The sequence below is a fragment of the Calidris pugnax genome, unplaced genomic scaffold (genome assembly GCF_001431845.1).
Source record: "Calidris pugnax isolate Ruff unplaced genomic scaffold, ASM143184v1 scaffold13, whole genome shotgun sequence".
NCBI lineage: Eukaryota > Metazoa > Chordata > Aves > Charadriiformes > Scolopacidae > Calidris > Calidris pugnax.
This window is the reverse complement of record NW_015090810.1, coordinates 16,783,861-16,800,605: the sequence shown is the minus strand read 5'-3', so window position 1 is coordinate 16,800,605 and position 16,745 is coordinate 16,783,861. Positions and strand designations below refer to the sequence as shown.

At 37.5% G+C, this 16,745-nt stretch overlaps 1 protein-coding gene across 1 annotated transcript in view; it reads left to right on the top strand.

Annotated features, from left to right (window-relative positions):
- Positions 1-16,745, top strand: part of CEP192 (centrosomal protein 192kDa) — a 63,574-nt gene that overhangs the window by 15,078 nt on the left and 31,751 nt on the right. The window contains exons 13-20 of the mRNA XM_014938416.1: positions 1,674-1,804; positions 2,669-3,707; positions 3,818-3,944; positions 6,008-6,179; positions 10,325-11,225; positions 12,900-13,048; positions 14,921-15,151; positions 16,578-16,703. Of these exons, the coding sequence (XP_014793902.1) occupies positions 1,674-1,804; positions 2,669-3,707; positions 3,818-3,944; positions 6,008-6,179; positions 10,325-11,225; positions 12,900-13,048; positions 14,921-15,151; positions 16,578-16,703 (2,876 nt within the window). The remainder of the gene's footprint in view (positions 1-1,673; positions 1,805-2,668; positions 3,708-3,817; positions 3,945-6,007; positions 6,180-10,324; positions 11,226-12,899; positions 13,049-14,920; positions 15,152-16,577; positions 16,704-16,745) is intronic.

The window sequence follows — 16,745 nt, the reverse complement described above, 5'->3', positions numbered from 1 at the left end:
ATGTCTTATAATAATTAAAGTCTGTCCAGAGTTTTCCTGTTGAAAAAGCTCTATGAATGTGTTACTAAACAAACAAAATGCTCATAAAATTGGTCTGTTTCCCTATATCCTCTATACCTATATCAGCAAAGAAGGAAAACAATTCAGGTTATAGCTGAGCTGACAGTGTGTGCATAAAACACAGTCTACTTTTTTCCTGCTGTGTTTTAAAAAAAATAAATTACACTCCTGTGATATCTGCTTAAAGTAATAATTCAGGAGGTTCCTCCACCATTTTGTATGTGGAGATCACAGCATGCATTTTAGTGCATATTTGTGCCTATCAACTTGAATAGGTATGTTTAGGAGAGTGCATTTTAAAGCATATATACTGCTCTTGATGGAACTGTGGCAACATCAGTCTTTGTGACTTGCTTGTACAGCATGGAGCCCGCTTCCTTGAAACAGCTTTACAGTTGTAGTTTTCCTCATGCTGGGACTTCGCAAATATTTTTAAAGGGTCTCTAATGATTATGATTTTTTTTTTAAGTCTAGTGTTTGTGTGCTTAAATTCACTATACAATAGTCCGTATTTTTGTCAGAAAATACCAGGAGTTCATTGAGTTGATGACGTCTGTTCAATTAAATTACAGTTAAAATTGTTACTGTGAATAGCAGAAAAATACCTTAATGCGCTCTGCGGTTCTTTTGATACAAAGTTTGCTATAAATGCTTGAGAAAGTTGGTAGTTGGTATTTGGTCACTTTGTGGCCAAGATATTAATAGTTACTGACGTCCAATTTTCAGTAGTACTGACAAATAATGATCTTTATCAGCAATACCAGTATGCAATTCCTGCTTAAGGAGCAGCAGATGGAGAGGAAGCTGAGAGATCAGCAACCTGAGGAGTGTGTTACTTGAAATATGAGGTATATCCAAACTCCAAATACCTACTGTAAGAATAGACACAAAGGAAAAAAAAAAAGAAACAAACAAAAAACCCCACCAAACAAACACACAAAATATCTCGACGCCTTCCCCTCCTCCCCACCCCCCCCAAACCAAAAAATGTTTGTTTCATACTTTTTTCTCACTATCAAAGCATCTTTAAAAGTTGGGTTTAGTGTTCTAGGGAGTCCAGATGTTTTCCTTCCAGCAGGAACTCCTTTGTTGAAACATATGGTCTCATATGAACAATACCTTCTTGTTTGGATCTCCTAATCAACAAGATTATTTGTTGTTTTGATGGTTTCAGAAACATACCTCCCCCTCCAAAACATAGTCCTTCAAAATCACCAGTTTACTACTGTCTATTTCAGTCAAACCAGCATAAGAAAACTGGCTTTACTCAGATTTAACTCTTCTAGTTTTCTATTGGAGTTTAGCCTATGTTCATACTATCTTGTGAACGCCATTGAATGAAAGGGTTTACTTAGCTTATACTAGTATGATAAGCTGCCTGAAAATAAAATTTGAAGAGTGAGCATGGTATTCATGATGCCAAATAATTTGTGACTTGATTGTAAACTTTGAGGAGTGTACAGGAAACAGTTGATGCTTGCAGTATTTGGGTTTGTGCCATTATAACAGCTCTTTCTATAGAGCATTGAGGGTGCATGTGTATTGCAAGAATGCAGGTGTTTAGACAATCCACTTACTGTAAATTAAGTCCCTGTATTATTTTTTGTTCTTAGGTGACTTAGAGACACAAACAAAAGAACATGCAAATTCTACCACATGTGAAAGTGCCTGTCATAGGATGGATACGGCAACTGGAATACATAAAAGCATTAATACAGAAGCTGCTACCAAAAGTAAAGCAAAGGTATTTCTCTTGTATTTTTCTATTAAGTGCAACTATGAACTTGAACAAAGTTCAAATAACTCCAATTATTATTGTTTCTTTGAGTATGACTAAATTACGCCTTTCATATCAGCTCACTGCTTTTTATATAGATCTTTTGAGTCATAGCAGGTGACATGGTTTGTTAGGATAGTTTCATTAGAATGCCATCACCCTGTAGTGAGTCGGGTGTTACTATCTTTTGCTTTTTCTCCCTTCTTCACTTTCGGAGTTGCTTGGTCGGTCAGCCCATAGTTTTTCGGAGATTTCTAGGCTGAGAGGTGGGTAGAGATTGTGGTCTGGACATGACTGACTGCTTATTCTGTGTCCTTTGCTAGGAATAGTCAATGTGAAAACTAAAGAAGAAATCAGACTTAAGTGATAGAGAAAACGGTAGAATTAGCTTTGTTTTTCCCTTGTTGAGAGGCAGATTGATTTGAAGTTAATTGGGAAAAAACTGTGTATTTGGTCATGGGAACTTCTCTGCTGTTTCTTCCTGGTGGGATTTTACTACCAGTCCTTCCAACTGAATTAAAACATTTTAGGATTTTAAAAGTTTTACAAGAACCAAGGCTTCCTAGAAGGCAATCTTTATCTAATCTTTTGAAAAAAAACTTTGTGGAGTAGACTTAATTCTCATTGTACTGATTTTTTTTTTTATGCCTATTGCAGTATTCCTTCTTGACAGGTGATTAAAAATGTGACAACTTGAAATATTATTACATTACCATATACTGAAATGCAAAATAATTTTAAAAAACCAACCCAACAAGCACCAAAGCACAAAACCGAAAACACTAAAAAAAAGTCTTTATTTGGTGCTTAACTCATTTTGGTTTGTTGTAGGGTGGAATTCATGAAGACAAGTTTGAAGATGGCATATCTAATAATTCTGACTCTGTCCTGAGTATTAGCACAATTGCCTCTGCTATTGCTAATGCTTCCTCCAGTGCTGATCCTTCCCAGCTGGCTGCTATGATGATGGCACTCTCTAAGAAAAGTAAAAGCACACGTTTCCTTCCTGGAATTGTCAAAGAGACAGAACTCTGCACTAACCAGGTATTATCCAGCAATGTGGAAAACAGTGCATTCGATATGGAAAAATACCTCAAAAAAACAGATGAGAACGGACATGAAAGTGAATATGAGAGTATTGTGAAACATGAAGCATCTGTCCAGAACCTTATGCTTGATACCTTTTTACTGGGTAAAGATAAAAATAAGGATATTCTTGCAGAAGACTTGATAAATAATCAGAGCAACCTGCAAGAAATAGAGAAGCGATTTCTGAATTATTTTAATGAAGAAAATGATACTCAGAATTTCTCTACTCTGTCTGGTATTCCCAACCACAAAGATGTAACTGCAAATAATGTTGAATATTCAGAAAAGTTGTCAAATTTGGTAAATAGTAAACATTTACAGTCAGTGAATGCTGATCTTAGATCAGACATGCTTGATACCCAGACCTCACCTACTGGAAATGAAGCACAGACGTGTGGAATTCCTTTAGCAGCAAAAATGGAAGTGGCACAGAAAAGTTCACTTGCTTACCAGAACAATGATCTCACTGGTAGATGTGTCAGGGAAGACACAGAAACAGTAGATCAAGGAACAAATGCTGTTCCTGAAGCATGTAATGATTTGGTGGAAAGAAATAAAGGAAATACTTTATCACTCGGCACCTTAAAACATGCCAAACAATCTGGTAAATATGTCTCAGTAAGTCCTACAAAGGCAAAGTCTACACAGAAATTGAGCAACGGTGAAAAGAAGCAAAGTGCGAAAATAGAGACGAGAAACAAAGATGCCAGTGCTGCTTGCAGTGGGAGTATGAAACATGTAACTTTTGAGAAGCTCTCCCCAACTTCCCAGAATAGTACTGGTAAGTAGACCCATATAAATGTAACCAGTTGTTGAAAAGGCTTTTCTTGACAGTAGGTTTGTTCCCTGTGCTTAAATAAATACTGTTATTAAATTCTGTTTATTTGCCAGAGCATAAACCAATTCACTCGGAACGCGAATTGCAGCCCCTGGAGGATGAGCAGTGTAGCTTCAGACCTTCAACCTCACCACTAATCCACTCTTCTCCTAGTGACACTTCGGGAACAGCATTCTCAGGGTAAGTTTCTTGGTGCAGGTTATAAGAATAAGTAATGCTTCATGAGGATTTTTGAGGGATCAAATTTTGGTGTTGTCCTTGATCTGAGCTTATAGAAGATTTTTATTAGGCTAATGCTGCTTTCTGTTTGTTTTATTATGTGTATAGGGAAGCAGTCTAGGCAATTATGAACCTTTTTTTTTTCTTCACTGCGCTGATGAAGCAGAAATGCTTGGTAGGAATGTTTCTGCTTAGTTTTATCCAGTAATGCAAGAATATAAAATATTCAGCCTGTTAGCTAGTCATATACCTCAGATGCCTAAAACCTTTTGTTGATTGAGCTATAAAATCCCTTATTTGTTAATTGTTATTCCAGCGTAATTCTTGTATTACAAGTAAAGCTATTTGGTTGGGTGTTATTATGTTAATTACATGATAACAAAGCTTGACATTGTGTAGACAGATGAAGACATGTTTTCTGTTTTGTATTTCAACTGAGTTTGGTTCTCTGATTCGTACCACTGCTTGTTGTGAGAGAGGATGCGTAGAAATATTTGCATTGCTTTTAACTACTTTTCACATTTGGAAACTGCATGTTGTGCCTAAGATTTAAGGCTTTCTTAGCAACTGAAAGGGCAATGTTTTTTAAATGAGCTCCCATAGCAATAAGTGTGATATAAACTATAAAATGACAACTAAGTTGATTGTGTAGTCCTAAACATATAAACATGGCCAGTAGGCAATGCTAGGTACGTGCTCATAAAGAGAGGCAACTGATTTCTTTGCCTTAACTTTTAAGATCACTGTTTGATACTTCATAGAATCATAGAATTGTCTAGGTTGGAAGGGACCTTAAAGATCATCTAGTCCAACTATCAACCTAACTCTGACAAAAAAAATAAATAAGAAATAGGAAATAAAAATTACTAAACCATATTCCCGAGGACCATGTCAACCGGTCTTTTGAACACCTCCAGGGATGGTGCCTCAACCACTTCCCTGGGCAGCCTATTCCAGTGCTGGATAACCCCTTCCATGAAGAAATGTTTCCTAATATCCAATCTAAACCCCCTGGCGCAACTTGAGGCCATTTCCCCTTGTCCTATCTCCTGTTCCTTGGGAGATGAGACCGACCCCCCCCTCTCTACACCCCCCTTCAGGTAGTTATAGAGCGCGATAAGGTCTCCCCTCAGCCTCCTCTTCTCCAGACTGAACACCCCCAGCTCCCTCAGCCTCTCCTCATAAGACTTACTCTCCAGACCCCTCACCAGCTTCCTTGCCCTTCTCTGGACCCGCTTCAGCACCTCAATGTCTTTTTTTGCGGGAAGGGGCCCAAAACTGGACACAGCACTCAAGGTGAGGCCTCACCAGTGCCGAGTACAGGGGGACGATCACCTCTTGGGTCCTACTCACCACACTATTCCTGGTACAGGCCAGGATGCTGTTTGCCTTCTTGGCCACCTGGGCCAACAGCTACTTAACTACAGTTAGTGTGTTGTGTGTGATATTAGAATTACAGGCTGTCTGGCATTTCTCAGAAGTTAAAATGTGCAGAAGTATGTGTATTTTTGCAAGTGTTTTATATAGATTAGGATTGCCAGTTAAAATTATCAGGGACTTTAATTGTTTTCATGTTATCTCTTCATGTTTCACAAAGTGGTGAGACATCTTGTGTTTTCAGGTGTGTGAAATGAAGAGAATCTCAGCAATTAATAAGAAATACTGGTGTGTGATGCCTGGGATGTTGAATGATTTCATTTGACATTCTTCCATCTAGTTAGATACAAGTATATTGATTCATCTTTTTTTCTTTTCATAAGTTGTTGTGTTGTTTCTGTGACCTTAGCATCTGAGTTTGGTTGTAGAACTCTGATGCTTTGCCTTATGGATATATAGCCAATGAAAAGGAGTTTTGTGTGCATCAAAGGCAGAACTTGTAAAGGTTAATTGAGAGGTGGTTTCTCATTTCTACTGATTGTACTAAACAGAATGGTAGTAGTAGAGCTGATGTGCAGCATGAATTTCCTTGGCAGCAGCATTAGAAATATATTCTAATACTGATGTACTTTGAATCTGTTTTTCAGGTCTGAAGCTGACTTTACTCGCACATCACATTATCAAGAATCTTCTTGCAAAGAAAGTGTACTGCCTCAGTCGGTTTACTCAAGTCCCAGCATGAGCAGGTTAACCTATGTCTCTGCATCTGAGAGTACCCTTAAGAACACAGCTGTAATACATAATCCGGAAGCATACTGGGTAAGCAAATGCTGAACTGTAAATATGTGTTAATTCCTGCTCTTTAAAACAAACAAAGCAACGCTGCCCCTTCACCCCCAAACCAAACCCTTAAATGCTCAAAATAATTCTAAATTAGAAAACGCTAAGGGTTTTGGAACAGTTTAGGATATGCTGTGCATAGGGTGAACGTATTCTGCTTCTCCCCTGCTCCTGAGTTTCGGAAATTTAAATTCTGACATAGATTGTGTTAAATGCACAACTTCTAATGAACATAAAAGCAGTAAAACACTCAGAACTGCTAACTTTAAAAAAAAGTTAGAGGGTATATTTTCCCCTTTCCTTTTTTTTTTCTTCAATTTCTTGGTGAGTCATTCTGTTCTTGGAATGCAGTGTAGTATTCCAGTAGTAGTTTGCAGGATCTATATCTGCTTTCATCACCCCTGAGGTTCCCTTTCTGCTCAGCTTAAGCTGTTAAGAGATTTTTTTTTTTTTGAGAAGTGTTTACAAATACATATTTTAGCCTTAACTACTTTTTTATGACTGAAGCTATCATCTTCTAACTCTGACAATCATCCTGACTGTTCTTACTGCTTTAGCAAAGAGTGCGTTCCGAGAGTGAAACTTTTGTTCATACTTGCAGTCTTATGCTGATTAAGATAATTGGCATTCTTTACTCTATGTCCACGAGTCCCTTGGAATCTGGAATCCTTCTGTTATGCCTTCCCCCTTCTAAAGTGTGTGGAAATGTGGATGAAACTTCAAAAATCAAACAAACAAAAGCTGACAAGCCTCTCAGGTGGCATCCATATCTAAATAAATCTGAGTTGTTACATTTAATTTGTAATGTTCAGTTGTGGATTCCTCTAACACAGGAAATAGAAATGCTATCTGTTGTGGTTTTGTTTTTTTTGTTTTTTTTTTTAATTTGCAGTGGGTGGGGCTTTTCAGGACTGGTGGCTTGTGAAAGCTTAGCAAAGCCTTCTTTTCCTCCCATAGGAACACCAGCAGCCATGTTCCTTTCTGCTGAAAGCATCAGGAAGAAGGAAGCATGTGTTCTGGTTTATACCTCATTTTGTTTCTACGTCTAGTTGCTCAAGTTACACAGGGAATATCTGTTCTTTTCTATCTTGATGTTTCCAGTGGGAATCACAATACTGTAGGAAGGAACCTAAGGGCAAGTTTAAACAGGTATTTTCTTGGAGTCAGTGCTGTCATAGCATCAGTTCTTGGGTCTATTTCATGTTTGAAATGCATATGGGTCTAGATTCCTGTCATCTCATGCAAACGGGTGGCCCTTGATGCTTTGATGTAACTGGTTGCATACTAGTTGCCCTTCTGTCTTGAAGAGATGTTACGATTTGAGTAGTCTTTGTTCCTCAGGATAGTTTATCAAGTAGATCCTCAAGAACTTGGCCAAAGTTTTATATTTGTATTATAAGTATGCTTATAAGTCCCATTTGTAAGGCTGCAGCGTTAATTTATTCCTTTGGGTTAGTAATCTTTTATGCTGAGAGAGACTGAGATCTTCATCTCATTTGTACTTGTTAAGAGACACTTTAATGTCCCTTGCCTGAAACTTTTTACAAACAACAAGAATGTTTGTATTGATGTTATCTTCAGATCTGAATACTTGCTATAGCACAACCTGTTAATCAGTGGTGCCCTCTTCCTTTAACGTTAGGGTCAGGTTGTCAAAGCTGCGTGATTCTTAAAATTTTTTTTTTTTACATTTCTTGTTTTTGGCTGGTTTGGCCCGGTGAACCATCTCGCCTTAGGCAGCTGCCCTCAATGCCCTTCTTAAAGGATTGTAACTTGCAGCTTACTGTTCTACAACAATCTGAACAGCTACTTTATTGTTCTTTCCCCTTCTTTCGCATGCCTTTCCTTGCCTTCCAAGTGCTATTTACTTAAGCTGAACAATTGCTTTATACCATAGATACTCTTCATCCTGTGTTAGAGCTCTCTAGGTACACCTATCTTGAGCTGATGTCTGATTGTTTTGATATCACACTGTCTAGTTTTCGTTTTGAAACTTTTAAAAATTATTCTGAAATTCTGCTTTTGAGAACGGGATCTATGATCAGGATGTACTTCACAAGAAAAAAATTAACATTTGTAGATCATCTGAAGAACAGTTTAATTTTTTTCAGATTGGTAGGAGGAAACACCTGGATTTCCATCCACTGTATTGTGAAGACTGCCAAGTGTGATACCAATTATGAGAGGATGGGTCTGTCATGGTCAATCCTCCACCACTGAATAGTTCCGTGCTATTGTTAGTAGCTATGAACAGTGCATGAGTGACTGTAATCACTTCTGCCATTGACAGTTAACCCAGTAGGAGATTCCTTGAAGCACATTTGTGTGTATGTTGATTTATGGTTCATGCTTCTTTTTCTCTTGGTTTGATTTCTAAGTACAAAAATTCCAGGGCTCTGAGGAGAAGGTACATTCATTCCTCCTACACCACACATACCTGCCAAAATGGAATGTCTTTGGGCTTGAATGATTTCTGAGTGCACAGAGAAAGTGTGTGTATCAGTGCTTTTTCAAGAATCTTAAACTAATTGTTTTGATTAATGATTTGATTTAGGGTCACTCAGCTTCTAAATTTTTTTTTTTCTTAAAGCTGGCAAGTGCATGTTTAGTGGTGTGGTTTGGATCTTCTTTTTTTTTCTCAAAAAATCTATCTTATGGCATTACTGTAACTTATTGCTGAACCCCACGTACAGGTTTAATACATAACCACATCAGCTTTTTGTTGTGGTCAATACTTGGGGTTTCTCTTTTCTTGTTAGAAGAAACTTTGCACCTTTGCATTCATGAAAGTCATAAAGAATATGGAGATAAATAATCTATACCACACTTGGATGCTGCTAATTAGGATTGATTGTTTAAGAAATAGTGTGGCCCATAGGACTAGGGAAGTGATTGTCCTTTTGTACTCATCACTGGTGAGGCCATACCTCAAGTACTATGTTCAGTTTTGGGCCCTTCACTGCAAGACAGACGCTGAGGTGCTGGAACGCTTTCAAAGAAGGGTAACAAAGCTGATGAAGGGTCTGGAGCACAAGTCTTATGAGGAGCAGCTGAAGGAGCTGGGGTTGTTTAGCCTGGAGAAAAGGTGACTGAGGGAAGACCTTATCACTTCCTACAACTATGTGAAAGGAGGTTGTAGCGAGGTGGGGCTCGGTATCTGCTCCCAAGTAACAAGCAATAGGATGAGAAAAAATGGTGTCAAATTGTGCCAGGGGAGGTTTAGATTGGATATTAGGAAAAGTGTCTTCACTGAAGGAGTTGTCAAGCATTGGAACGGGCTGCCCAGGGAAGTCATGGCATCGCCATCCCTGGAGGTACCCAAAAGACAAGTGGTATTGGATATTAGGAAAAGTGTCTTCACTGAAGGAGTTGTCAAGCATTGGAACGGGCTGCCCAGGGAAGTCATGGCATCGCCATCCCTGGAGGTACCCAAAAGACAAGTGGTGCTTAGTGGTGGACTTGGCAGTGCTAAGTTTATAGTTGGGTTCAGATAAAGACAGTTTAAGTGAAGATGGAGGAGAGGGGGGGAAAGTGGTGCAAAACAATTACTCGCTACCAGCAGACCAATGCCCAGCTAGTCTCTAAACAACAGCTACTTAGGGAAAATTCCCCCCTAAGTTTATTGCTGAGCATGGTATTCTATGGTATGGATTCTCTCTCTGGTCAGTTGGGGTCAGCTATCCTGACTGTGTCCCCTCCCTACCTCTTGTCCACCCCTCACCTACTCTCAGGGGCTGGCAGAGTGAGAAATGGAGAAGGCCTTGACACAGTGCAAGCACTGCTCAGCAATAGCTAAAACACTGGTGTGTTATCAACGTTGTTTTGGTCACAGATCTAAAAACACAGCACTACAGGAGCTACTATGAAGAAAATGAACTCCATCCCAGCCAGACCCAGTACACCTAGCTAGAATGTGACTTCAGACAGCAAACAGGTTGAAGTTGCAGGTTTTCTTTTTCAGGGTGAGGAGCCATAGGTATTACAAAAGCAAATCTTCAGACAAGAATTGACAAGCTTGATTATTTATATTGGATGGCGATACTGATATTAAGGTCTGTCTTGTTTTATGTACCCTGTTTGCTCTTCTAAAATTTGTAATACTGCATATTATATTTGTTTATTAGGGTGAAAATGCTAGTGAACTGAGCACAACAATAATTCGAGCCAGCCCAACTCCTTCGCAGGAACATACAAATGAAAATCTGGAAGACCACTCATGTCAAAGAAACAGAAAAGAAGCACTGCTTAATATTGACCAGAAATCTGAAGAAAATGAACTTGCAGGTCTTAAAAGAAGGCTTGATGCTGTACTGGGTGAAGAGCTGTCCGAAGAAGGTTTTCCGAAGAATGAAAAGCAGCTTTCATCTGTTCCTTCAAATGTAGCAGCAAATCATAAAGAACTAGACCATGTTAAATCAGCTTTACCAAGTAAATTCTGCATCTTTCAGCCACTTTCTGTTAATGTTGATGCACAAGAAGTGTGTCCTGATCAAATAACCAAAGCAGAGAGACAGGGATTACCATCCTTGAATGTATTACCCATACATCCTGGATTAAGCACTTATATGCCATTTAATCAAAACTCATCTGGTGAACAATATGTTCCTATTTCAAGCTTTAAATCCCATGTCACTACCTCTGAGACTCAAGCAATTTCTTCTTCTGTTCCCACATTGCTTACAGGACGTTCTCTTGCAACGACTCCATTTGCACAACAGCATCTGGGAAATATACCATCTACTGGAAATACAGTTTTGTCTCAGTTTCATGGTTGCAACCTTGCAGGTTTTGGTCTTCCAGCAGGGCTTCCTTGTGCTGGTATCCCAGCAGGACATGTTGAGAATCCACTTGTGGTAGGAATTCCTTTAGGTCCACATATTGGTCCTGGCTCTTTGAATGCAGCTTCACTTTGCAATCCACACTCTACTTCCTGGAACAAGAATATCTCAAATGTAAAATCATGTACTGTACAACCTCTTGGAGCTGTTGGAAATGAGTGGGAGTTGACAAAGTCATCTGGTATTGGTAAGTGTGTTTTTTAGAGCGTGTTTAAAATAAGTTGTGGACAAGAATGGTGATAGTATTAAGATGACTACTAAGTGTAACCACAATTATTCTTTATGTAAACTTTGTTATTTTGAAAAAAAGTATTACTAATTTTCCTTATTTAATGATACTCTCTGAATTAAATGTCTATTTTTAGAGTCTCCCGTATGGTCTTAAAAGAAATTTTTCATAATTGAGAAAAATTTCAGCATTCAATGGTTTTGTATATGTTTAAAGGATTTAGAACTCTCTTTCATAGGAAGAAGAGAAATCCTAGCTGCAGTTCATGCCAGGCAAGCCAAGTCATGCTTTGGAAATTCAGTTGTATTTTATCTGGAAAGTAGATGGCATTTCTGTCTCCAGCCTGACTTGCTATTAGCAGTCAGTTAAACCAAGAAATCTGAGAAGAGTGGAGAGCTTGGGCTGTTTGCTGGTTATGACGGGGAAAGACAAGCTGCCAAGTGGCATCTGTACTTTCTGCTATTTCTCTGTGTCTTGACTTAGCTCTAAACCTAAGCATTGCAAATTAGTGTTTAATTTTATAGACTTCTTTTAACCTATGATTGCTTCAGTTGTGGTTTTTTTTGCTGCACACTTTTCTGGCTGTTTCTTTCAGATGAAATGACAAGCTGGTGGGGTTGAAGGTTTAAGTTTGGCAGTTTATAGGTTATTTTCTGTTTAGTGATTATTCTAAAGTATTGATCTTGTTAGTGCGTTTTAAAATAGTAAACTTTGAACAATCTTACTCTTTTCCTGTTCTTACTATACACAATTTCTAGGGTTTTTTACATGTTTTTGAACTCTGAATATCTATGTAATCTAAACTTTTTTGGCAAACTTGAGTTTTTCAACTTAACTTCCAGTGATGCTGGTCTTAGTTTGTATTTTCACCTTCATACTTCTGCTAAATTTTCTTTTTTGGAGGGCAATAAGAGTCTATGGCTTTAAAATAAAACTTGTTGCTCAAGTAACTAAAACTGCTTCAGGTGAGTATGTGTGTTTCTGACGAGACAAATTTTTAATTTGACAGGAGTACCCATTAGTGGGTTTCTGGATGTAATGAAGATTGATCCTTGGTATGCCAGAGAATCTTAACTCCATTTGAGTTTTGAGTTGTCCTTACAATGTTGCAATTCCTCTGAAAGTATTGTTTTGGAATATTTTAGAAGTAAAATATTTGAAGCAGAATTTCTTTTTGATTTGGTGATAACTTTTTGACAGCACTTCTACAGCAAAAATCTGCTCTAGGAGTACTCAGTATTTTCTGTAGCAAAAAATTCCTGAACACTTTTTTAGGTAACAGGTGTACTCAGGTAAAAAAAGATCTTTTCCTTTTGGTCAGTGTAAACGTTCAAAAGTTGTTGTTGTAATACTGATATTCACATTTTCTGAGTTGGACTAGGACTGATTAAATTGTGAACACTGAGTATTTTACATAGGGGGTGTGTGTATATATATATATATAAACAATTAATTGAAGTTCTGAATATCAGGTTTGCGGAAAACATTCTTATGAAAACAGTAGGAGTCAAACATTTCCTTGCCACAACAAAGTATTTGTCAAATGAGTTTATAAATTTGATGTGATGGCAGCCTGAGTGCTGATTTGCTCCTGGGTACCTGGAGCTAACAGGAGCACATTTTCTTTCCAAGGACACGTAAAAGTACCAGAAGAATTGAAGTTCCCTAATGCCTGTTGCGTGGGAATTGCATCGCAGACGGTTCTTAGCATTTTTAATCCAACTGAACGGTGGTTGCATGTCAGCATTGGAATTCTCAGTGTTTCAGTTAATGGGGAAAAGGTAGGAGACTTTTTTTTAATAAAGCTATAAGAATAATGCTGTTATCTTACCAGTTGTCATATGTAAAATTAGAGCCCTCAGTAAAGATTTGTAGTTTTACCCCCATTTTATAGTTAATATGTGCAAAAGCAATGCTACCCTCTTTCAGCCAGGCCACTTGACTTATTCCAACAAGTAGGCATAGGGAGGTAAATGCTGCATGACGGGAGTGACTTGCAGAATTGTTCTGCGTGTGTAAAGTGTGGTAGGTTTGAATTTACTACTTATTCATTTCCCTTTGTATGCAAGGAAAGTCAGCCCTAGAAAAGAAAGCTTCCATGCTGAGGATTGTTACTTCTAACATATTTTGTGCAGTTTGCTCCCATTTTTCTTGATGATCCCAAGGGTCTCTTCCAACCTGAATGATTCTATGATATCAGGAGATGCTGTGTGACAGAGAATGAGAAATATTTGGAGCAGACTTCAAGATAGATGAGTCGTTCTGTGGGTATATGTAGCTTGTTGGCCATAGATTGAGCATCTTGCACTTTTAATTTTATTAAATTCTGTATACTTCTGCCATGATAATAACAGTTCCAGAGGTAAAAGTTCTCAAGGACATGATAATGAGTTAGATTAAAGGTCCATCAGTAAAATTTAGTTTGCTTTACTGATGAATACTCTTAATAGAGAAGAATGTAACAACTGAACAAGCATAGTATACTCTGAGCTTCTGGCAGGAACTTTGGAGCTGCATGGTATTTCTGTTCTTACTAGTTTTTAGTGTACTGCTCTTTGCCTAGTCAATCTTTTGAAATTGTGTAGTGTTGTCCACAGTTCAGTTCAGTCGTGGATTCTATGCACTACTGTTTTTTTCCTTTTTTTTTAAATCTGGTTCTTGCTGGTTTTGTTTGATGGTCCATATTACTGAGAAATAATGGGCAATAATTCACTTTATATATTGATACTTATAAGTCTTATAAATCCTTATTGTATCCCTCCTTTGGTATATTTTTCAAGCAGATGTAGCACATATCTTTCCAGGAGGATGACTTCTGGGTTTGCTCTCATTTTTTCTGAATATTTTCTCTTTAAAAACCACCAAACCACAATTCTGTGTTTGTGTAGCTCTATACATATGTATATGAGTTAAGATTTCTTACATATTTTTTCTAATTGGTCAGTATAATGGGGTTTTTAAGCAACTCTTCAAATCTGAGAGTGTTGTACCAGGAGGTGATTTTTTGCATAAAATTACTTTATAATTGACAGTCCCACTTACAGTTGTTTCCATGAATAAATATATCCAATTAACTTGTTTGCTGGACAATGTAGTTAAAAAACCATTTTTTTTTCAGTCAAATTAACTCTGAGGTACACTGAGTATGACTTGCAGTCTCTTGCTCCTGCTTGAAGATTATCTATGAGTGTGTTCACAACAGAAACTCTAAGGCATCTGCACTAGGACTGGTGACCTCTGTCCACTGACCGTTCCATTACCGTTCCACCATATCTCTTCATCCCATCTTTGGTGGCAGAAAGCACCAAGTAAATTGGCTGTGTTTATTTATTTTGCTGCTGTTCCTTCTCAAAAATCAGGGTATTACTAATGAATTCAATAAATACTATAATCATAGTGTTAATCTTTCACTAGATGCTGGAAAGAAACCCCAGCAACTTTTGGGCTGACTTATCTAGCTCTTCATAATTAAAAGAAAATTCCTACAGTCAAGTGAGATGGAAGTAGGACATGAAGAAGCAATAATTAATATTGAGCAAAAATTTATACAGAATGTTCGTGTTGAGCAGCGGTGCTAGATTAATGTGGTGTTTTGAAAGAAGCTGTCCTGTAGCAAGAGGCCTGTTGAAAATGACAAAGATTTTGTTTTTCAGATGGATCCTGTTAAATACCAGTGTCTGGTTTTCAAGAACAAAGCCATCGTAGGACCCTATTCTACCAATGATCTGAAAATACTTTTCTTACCGTGTCATTCAGGGATCTTTCAGTTTATTCTCAATGTTTCATCTTGGCCAGTTTCTGCAGATGCTGAGACAGTTGTTCAGGCAGAAGCTTTGGCAAGTAGGGTGGTTCTGACAGCAGTCGCTGAAAATCCTGATTTAGAAGTAAGTAGCTGCTTATTGTGGTTTTTTGGGTTTTTGGTTAGAATTTTAGGAAAAGTGTAATGACACCAGAAAAGAACAGGAATGCAAGGTTTTTCCTCAAAGGAACTTGGGATTTCTTATGTTTATGTGTTTGGAGTGGGGAGGGAATATAGGAGAAACTTTATGAGAAACTTATATAACTATCTAGGATGTTTTAGTTGGGGAAGAGCACCTAGCTGGAAATGAAGAATTATGCAGCTGTCTGAAAAGAATAAATTAAAAGGTATTGCTTTTTCATTATTAAAAGAATGGATGAGAACTTAAACATCTAATGATTTTTAAGTGTCTGGTATGTTGGATACCACTGGACATTAAAGTATAACAAAATGCATTTATTTCCAGTTCTAAAGATTCTTTATTTTTTAAGTCCCATAGGCTTTGTCTTCATTTCTCACTACTTTCAGCCTATATAGGGCTGTAGAGAATATTTTCTTATTTGGATTAAAAATCAAATGTAATTGGATAGATAAAATGCTTTGTCTTATGTCTTTTCATGAAGAACAATGTGGTAGGAGACAATGTGACACTACAAATTAAGTCTGGGGTTATGTAGCCCTAAATTTAAGAGTATAGACAGGCACTTGATGGTAATTTTGGGGGCAACTGAACAAATCACATGGTAGTCTGTGATGTCAGTAATAAAAGTAAAATTTTCAGTTGTTAACCACAGCTAACAAATTTTTTCCATTTTCAAATGGTCTGTTAACCTGTTTTGGGCTAAGTATATGTTTTAAAGTAATTATATTCTAGTTGAATGGATATAGTTTTTTTAATGCTTCTTCCATAAATTTTGATTTAATTTTTAATGCATTTTTGTGTATGTAGTTTGGCAAAATCCATTATTCTCCATGTTCTTTGTGGTATAGTTCATTCAAACATGTTTCACATTTATATTCAAATTAAACTGTATGCTCTATCTCAGCATGTCTTGCTATATTCCTGAAATTGGAAAAAGTAGCAAATAAAAGCTGTATTTTTTATGATAACAAAAAATTAGCTACTACTAAGTTACTTTCTTAACTTTTAACTTGCTAAAGTGACGTTTAAACTGACACTTCTTACTTGCTAGCAATAATCATAGTTTAAATTTATTTTTATTTGGAATTAGCCAAAATAATTTTGTGGATGAATACAGCAATGAGAGTGGCTTAACTGATTGAGGTAAAATATGTGGGGGGTATCCAAAAGAGTTACGTTCAATTGGCTATTAAAGGAAACATGTTTCTTAGACTCCTCCTACCCCTGGTAGGAAGTGTGTTTTGTATGCGGTTATAGCATTAAGAGGATGGAATAGGTGAACATCATCCTTACTTTCCTGATGCTTTCGTATGGTAGTGTGTTCTGGAGGTTTTCCTTCCTTTTAAGTTCTGCTTTGCCTTAAAACCAGGTGGAAACAGGAAACAGAGATTATCTGGATTTTGGTGACTTGACTTCTGGCAGTTGGAAGGCTCTTCCACTGAAACTTATCAACAAAACCCATGCTTTTGTGCCAATTAGACTTATTATTAATGCCGTAAGTACAATAAGCTTCCTGTATGTGACAATTAACTTCTTG